The 8,343-nt window shown below is 37.6% G+C and overlaps 1 protein-coding gene across 1 annotated transcript; it reads right to left on the minus strand.

Annotated features, from left to right (window-relative positions):
- Positions 1 to 2,074: 2,074 nt before the first annotated feature.
- Positions 2,075 to 7,217, minus strand: LOC126267186 (tubulin--tyrosine ligase-like protein 12). The gene has a single exon (XM_049972154.1). It carries the CDS (start codon positions 7,024 to 7,026, stop codon positions 5,125 to 5,127), a length of 1,902 nt encoding a protein of 633 aa, XP_049828111.1. The 5' UTR covers positions 7,027 to 7,217; the 3' UTR covers positions 2,075 to 5,124.
- Positions 7,218 to 8,343: the final 1,126 nt, after the last annotated feature.

Raw genomic sequence — 8,343 nt, forward strand, 5'->3', positions numbered from 1 at the left:
AAAGTAGCAGACAATCAAGTAGGTAAAAAGATGAGGGCTAGCACAAATCCTTGGGTAACAACTGAACTGATGAAAGGAGAAAATATAAAAATGCAGTAAATGAAGCAGGTGAAAAGGAATACAAACATCTCAAAAATGAGATTGACAAGAAGTGCAAAATGGCTAAGCAGGGATTACTAAGAGGACAAATGCAAGGATGTAGAGGCATACATCACTAGAGGTAAGATAGATACTGCCTACAGGAAACTTAAAGCAACTTTTGGAGAAAAGAGAACTACCTGTATGAACACCAAGAGTTCAGATGGAAAAACAGTCCTAAACATTGAAGGGAAAGCAGAAAGGTGGAAGGTGTATATAGGGTGTCTATACAAGGGCGATGTACTTGAGGGCAATATAGGGAGATGTCTGAGGCAGGCGAAATACCCTCAGCCTTCAAGAAGAACATAATAATTCCAATTCCAAAGAAAGCAGGTGCCGACAGGTGTGAAAATTACTGAACTATCGGTTTAATAAGTCACGGCTGCAAAATTCTAACACGAATCTTAACAGACAAATGGGAAAACTTATAGAAGCCGACATCAGGTAAGATCAGTTTGGATTCCATAGAATAAAACACATGAGGCAATACTGACCTTACAACTTAACTTAGAAGATAGATTAAAGAAAGACAAACCTATGTTTCTAGCATTTGTAGACTTAAGAGAAAGCTTTTGACAATGTTGACTGGAATACTCTCTTTCAAATTCAGAGGTGGCAGGGGTAAAATACGGGGAGCGAAAGCCTATTTTCAATTTCTACAGAAACCAGGTGGCAGTTGTAACGAGTTGTGGGACATGGAAGGGAAGCAGTGGTTCAGAAGGGAGTGAGACAGGGTTGTAGCCTACTCCCAACGTTATTCAATCTGTATACTGAGCAAGCAGTAGAGAAAACAAAACAAAAATTTGGAGTAGGAATCAAAATATATGGAGAAGAAACAAGAAGTTTGTGGTTTGCTGATGACACTAATTCTGTCAGACACAGCAAAAGACCTGGAGGAGTGGTTGAAGAGAATGGACAGTGTCTTGAAAGGAAGATATAAGATGAACATGAACAAAACCAAAATGAGAGTAATGGAATGTAGTTGAATTAAATCATGTGATGCTGAGGGAATTAGATTAGGAAATGAGACACTTAAAAGTACTAGATGAGTTTTGCTATTTGGGCAGCAAAATAACTGATTATGGTCAAAGTAGAGAGGAAATAAAATGTAGACTAGCTATGGCAAGGAATGCATTTCTGAAGAAGAGAAGTTTGTTATCATCGAATATAGATTTAAGTGTTAAGGAGTCTTTTCTTAAATTATTTGTATGGAATGTAGCCATGTATGGAAGTGTAACATGGACAATAATAGTTTAAACAAGAAGAGTATAGACGCTTTCGAAATGTGGTGCTGCAGAAGAATGCTGAAGATTACGTGGATAGATCACGTAACTAATGAAGAGATACTGAATAGAACAGGGGAGAAGAGGAATTTGTGGTACATCTTGACTAAAAGAAGGGACCGGTTGGTAGGACACATTCTGAGTCATCAAGGGGTCATCAATTTAGTATTGGAGGGAAGCATGGAGGGTAAAAAACATTGTGGGAGATCAAGAGGTAAATACACTAAGCAGATTCAGAAGGATGTATGTTTGAGTGGTTACTCAGAGATGAAGAAGCTTGCACAGGATAGAGTAGCATGGAGAGCTGCATCAAGCCAGTATCTGGAAGGAAGACAACGACAACAACCTGGAAATATTATATAGTGCAGTTATTATATATTTGAAGACTGATAACTTATTAGGTACAAACTCAATGTGTAACTATCTCTGTCAGACATCCTTTCAGTTGGGTGATATTTTGATAGTGTGAATGTATCATATATGTGCTCCACAATTCTATGAATAAATGACAATACTTCACCTACAAGCAATGTTAGTGTCATTCCTTCTACCAACATTAATGGGATTACCACATATAAATAAAACCAACATGTGTTACAAACTGCTGAAGATACTTCACAATTAAAAAGAAGAACATGTATGACACAAAACAAACAGACTTTTATTTAGTTGTGAAGATGAAACATCTCCATGGATAGTAATATAACTGCAACTAAGGATTGGCAGAACACATACAAAATAATAATGTGCAATGGCAATGAACGTTTTACTGGTCTTTTCAATTTGCCTATTGAGGCACCTTTTCTAGTAAAATGTTAGTTGCCACAAATTTATTTGTAGTGCCAATGTTTAAGTCTCCCCCACTGTGTTACAGCAAGGTGTTAATCTTCTTTATCTAATGTGTGCCTGAGAAATGAGGAAATGCTTGTCTTATTAATAATGGTAATGTATTGTATTGCAGGAAAGCATTGTGCCAACCATCAAATATTGAACAATAAATAACTTATAAAATCTTGCACTAGATACCACACCATACAAAAATTGTGTGTGTACATTCCTCATAGAAACTGTAGCCATTGGATGTCAACTGCTACTGGCAGTGGTCATTCAGAACATCTCTGACAACATTACGTACACCATACTTACAACTGTTATCCAAAGACCATATTTATTAATTCTGGTGACCCTGCGCAAGTTAATATGTATTCAAACTAAAGTACTTCACACAACATATTTGTCAAATTAAATTATTTTTTGGAGTACCAAAGAAAAAACACAGGCAGTGTAGCACCAGCAGCAATGACAACATTATTGCTAGCACATTAATTACAAACAGACAAAAAAAGTTGAGTGCACAGGCAGTGGCAAAGAATGAGAATGTTGTAAGCACCAAGGATCCAGATGAACACAATATAATATTATTATTGACTCTTCACAGAGCTTCTTACAAAAATAACATTTATCACATAGATTTGAGCAACTTTTTTATTTTTTTCAAGGTATTGGCTCACAGTTTCCAGCTGTTAAAAGAACACACAGTCTTTAAACTTTGTATATTTTTTCTGTGCTTGTCTCATGGTAGCCTTTTACTTATCTCATGTCTTATTACAAATGTAAATGTAGCTTACTAAGATTTAAAAAGATTAAAGAAAGCACAAAATCATCTTAACCGAGAACGTAGTTTTCATTCTTACTGATACTTCAATATTTATATCAACCAAAGGATGTGAACCTTTCAAGTTGTTCATGTGAATCGTGTGTGCATATATTACTTTTATTTTTCATTCATTTGGTTCAAAGTACAGTTTCTAATGTTGCATGACTGCTGTCCTGAGATTTGTTTTAAAGTTATGTTATAGAAGTAACACACTTCTCTGGCATATGAGAGTTGATGACAACTGAATCAGAAAATAACAGCGAGAAATAAGGAGGTTTCCACTGCGAAGCACTGTGTATCCTGCAACAAGCCTCTCTAACAGATTAAAATTTTAAGTCAGAATTTTACAGAAACCTGGATTATACCTTTAGCAAGACAACATAGCCGCGTCTCGGAAAACACAAGTTCACCTCTGTCTACCAGCGCCAAAGCTCTATTCTATCAAGACCACTCTCCTTTGTCTTCATGGAAATTCTTGCATACATTGCTGGTCTCTCATCCACTTGAGGAAAGATACACCACAGAATGGCTGTAATAACAATCTAGTTGTTGATTAAAAGCTTTGATGTAAGATATTGGTTTGAACTTTACAGTGTTTTCCTAGACATAATCGTATTGAAGGTGAAATACACTTCCTTCCCCTGATCCATGGACTGGCTTTTACCTGCTAGTTATAGGGAGACACAATTTAATGTGGACTCCGACTGCAATTCTCCAAGTTGCACATTCTAAAGAAATTTAAGTAATCTTAAAATAACAAATAAATACAGAAAATATTTTCTTAAAGTTAAGAGGCAGAGAAACTATAAAAGCAGAGAGAACACACACACCTCACAGGCCAATTAATGATGGCAAGTGCAAACAATCAAAACCTGTATTATGAGACAGCCTCTACTTGAGCAAATGTCAAGGCTCTCAGGAATTTACAAAAAATATCCACAGTTTGAAGTTATACCAGAGTGCATTAATTATGTTTAAAAATGATAGTGCATTCAATAGTCTGAAACAAACAGTGCCAGCAGTGGTGTTTCTAAAATTGGTGCAAGCAGTGCCTGGAAGGAGGAGAAGCTAGCGGTAAAGAAAATTTGGTTCAAATGTGGTAGTACCTAACCACTCCACCTCCTTTCCTCAATCTTGGATGAGGTAAGCGAAGTATCTGCTGTGGATGGCCATTTGTCTACGTGAAGGTGCAAAGTGACAATTTAGTTATGAATTGGTGAAGCCAAAAAAAATGTGAATGTGAATTGAAGATGTTGGTAGCAAAATGACCTGTAGCAAGGACAAAGGTGTCTTTGCTTGTCATGTGCAACACTTGCTCCACACTGAATACATGTCATTCTGATGACATGTTAACCCTGCTATGATACTGGTTAGGTCACTTCTAATTTCAGAAACAGCCCATTGTTGCCAACATTCTCCCTGTATTTAATATTATTATCATAGTTATTACAAAAAACTAAAACTGGAAGCAAAATGTTGTATTACATAATGAAGAAATCTTCCACAGGTATTATGGGTATTATGTATAAAACTGTAGGCCTATGCCTTACAGTTTCCTTCACAGTATGTCATGACATGATAAATAGAGACCTGATTTAGTATGAATACAAAAATATAGAGGACTCAGGTTTCATATTCACATCTTCAAGCACTATTTCAATGTACAGACTATTTACATAAAAAAGGTTAAAATTGTCATTGACCTAAAGGTTGGTTTCAACAACAGGTAGTTTTTATTAGCTGTGGTCTCATTCCATACCTGCTTCTCTCTTATGTCAAAATAAGCACATCCAATGAATTACAGGATTACTTCCAATACAGTATATGAACACACTAGACTATAAAAGTATGAAGTGAGTCATGCCAGGACAACAACAAAAATCTTGGACTAACCAAGGGATGGCCTGAGCTTCCAGACTAAACTCGTTACCTGACAATTCTACTGAAACGTCAAGACATGTAGGCTACATTCATTAATATCACTGTTAACAATTTAATTTGAACTGGGATATGTGATTTAATTTCCGAAATATTTCTTAGCAGGTGTCATTTCAAGCATGCAAATTTTCTCTCATTGACATCATCCAAGAAAAGCACAGAAAAAATATCATTATAAAAATCAGGATAGTATTCACAAGCTCTTTTGCAGTCAGGTGTCCAATTCACCTCCAGTAGCTTTGGCTGCATGGATTTTCTGTCATTGGAATCTGTCTGCCAAGCCAACATAAGGTCTGCTGCATACACAGCCCTCGACTGGGGGCTATATGCTATTCCAGCAGGGGGCATTTTGCTTGATGCTGCACTGAGCATTTCTCTAAATAAGTAAAATATTTTTTCTTCTATTTCTTTCCAGGATACACTAGGATACTGTTGCTCAAATTTCACAACAAAATCATCACACAGCATTCGATAGAGTGTTGCATTTTCATTGTAATTCATAACAGTGAAGTGTTTCTCATAGTCATCCAAATTATTTAAATCAAATGGTTTGTTTGCAAATCGCAAGAAAAAATTTCGATATACAAATGCTGATAATGGTTTTATACTCTTGACTAACAGAACATATCTTAAATCAAATTTCACAGCTCCACAATCGGGTCTTTGAAAAAGTACAGGATCCTCAATGTACTTCTGTGCTATTTTTGGTCCACTTAATGGAAGTCTTAAGATATAGTTCAAATTATCTGTAATGTGTGTGTCCAAACCCCTCGCAAGATTAAATGGTTTGCATATCCAATGGTTATCTAGACCCTTCTCTGCCCTGTGCTGATAGTAAGACACAAATTTAGGTAGCTCTGTCTTTAAGTTGTATGTAGTTGGTAGCCAAACTGGGTATGTTACTAGTGTGTCTTCGCAAACACTGCCACTTTCCTTGGCCGCCCGACGACACACAATGGCAAGGAGGTCTTTAACTGTTATTACGTGTTCAAATGGAAATTGATTTACAAATTTTTCAGAACATGATTGACTGAATTCCTTGAAGTCTTTGAAATGCTGAGTATACCACAGGATGTCTGCATTTTCCTCGTCGTGGGTTATTTCAAATTTAGGATGCGTGAGATACTCATTAACATAAGCATACTGAGAAAAAACTAGTATCTTATCCTTTGAAGTGGCACTGAATGTCGCAATTTTTGATGCGTTTGGCAATGTTTCTGCCGTATGTCCTTGCAAGAAATACGAACTATCTGGTTCTGAATATTGGAAAGGTTCTGAAAGAAATGATTTTGGCACCCATGGAATTAGAAGTGCATCTCTAGTTTTGGAATCGTATCGAGAACTTTCAATGTAGTCTCTTGTTACTTCTTCGCCATAATCCACATTTTCAATAGGAAATAACAATGTGTATGTGATCTGGTCGGGTAGGAAAATAAATGGCACAGTCCTAAACGTCGGATTATCAGAGTGCGGGATTGCAGAACCAAACTCGTCCATCACATACCAAACTGGCATGCTTTCTTCAATTTCATCCCGTGAAGGAACTGAATACGTTTGGTTGAATTTCCACATTTCGTTGAAGACCTTGTTGATCAGAACCTCTGAATGCTCATCCGCGGATTCCTGAACACCCATCAAGTGAGCCATACGATCAAGCAAAGCCGGCATACTTCTCAAATTCTGCCTCGCGGAATCAACACGGTACGTCCACGCATGATCAATCAGATAGATATGCTGGGGGTCCGAAGCATCCACGCCGGCTTCACACGATATGAAAACACGATGCTGTGGTCTGTAAGTGTTAACATAATCACCATTGTCGTCGTCCTCGTCATATTCAATCCGTGCAACAGAAAAAGTATTCCCTGCGTCAAATATTTGATGGTATAGTTTTCTGCACAGCGTTTTCCAGTAACGATCTGGTACAGCAGATGATTCAAGCTGGAATCTGTGCAGTGCTATGAATGCAGAATAAACTGATACCCCATCCGGCAAAGACGGAATATCCATTATCGCACGTTAGTGTCTCCACGAATTCTGTCAGTGGCTCAGAATTTCATGGCGAACGACAAATTCTAATGACAATAATAGCTAGCGGGTACACCACGCTTTCAGGCTAACCTCACTACACTCCCAAAGCTTCACAAGTTATACTACACTACTACTACCACTTCGTGCACCTCAATCGAACAAATAACGCTCAGGAGAACAAACGAGGATACAGAAGCGTTGCCGTCGCCGCGAAGTTTGAATTTAGTGTGGCAAGGCAAATTTCTATGCATCTCCAACGTGCTTCTAACAATAATTGGTAAAAATATTTACGGCAATGAAAACCTTAAGGATAGATAAGTGTTCATACGTAATACCTCAACCACATTTTAGGCTCAATCCAATAAAAGTTATTGGTATGCCAGTATGTTCTGATGGATTCTTCTTCCTTCAGCAGGGTGTTGTAGCGCCTCATACTTTCCGCGCCTGCCGAGAAAAATGGTAAAGAAATCCCGCCTTGTGCATGGCATGGTTTTGTTTTACTTACTCAAACGTGTTTCAGCACTTTCTGTGCTATCTTCTGAGGCTTTTATTTACTTAGAAAGTAACCCGAAAGAATTACCAAATTATGTGAATACCTACTTTAGCAGCATTGCAATGAACTTACAGAAATAATTTCCAAAATGTGCTAATCAAACAATACAGAAGCATATAGCAAACTCAATGGTATTGCTTCCAACTGCTAAGGAGGAAGTATGCAGTGTTGTAAGGCAATAAAAGAACAAAAACTCGGCAGGTTTAGATGAAATCCCAATGTGTGTGCTGAAAAAAATGCATAAACGGTATCAAAGCTCCACTAACAGAAATCATAAATGAATCCTTCAAAACTGGTTGCTTCCCTGACTATCTGAAGCATGCCAAAATTTTACCAGTTCACAAGAAAGGTGACACAGAAAATGTTGAGAACTACAGACCAATAGCCCTATTCTCATGCTTTTCCAAAGTGATAGGAACAATAATGAAAATCCGGCTTTTGAGCTATTGAAGTAAATTCAATCTCCTCTGCAATGACCAGCATGGTTTCTGGCCTGGTAGAGGTACAGAATCTGCAATAGCACAATTTACAAAAACAGTTTTAGAAGCACTAGATGAGAACAGCTATGCAACTGGCCTTTTCCTAGACCTGTCTAAGGCATTAGATACAGCTGACCACCAGAAGCTGTCGCATAAATTAGAGGCCCTAGGAGTAAAGGGAGTGGTTCTCAAATGGTTTCGTTCATATCTAGAAAACAGAGTACAGTCAGTGGAGATCACACATGTCTCCAGTGGATCAAAGTA

Source organism: Schistocerca gregaria, chromosome 4 (assembly GCF_023897955.1).
Source record: "Schistocerca gregaria isolate iqSchGreg1 chromosome 4, iqSchGreg1.2, whole genome shotgun sequence".
Lineage (NCBI taxonomy): Eukaryota > Metazoa > Arthropoda > Insecta > Orthoptera > Acrididae > Schistocerca > Schistocerca gregaria.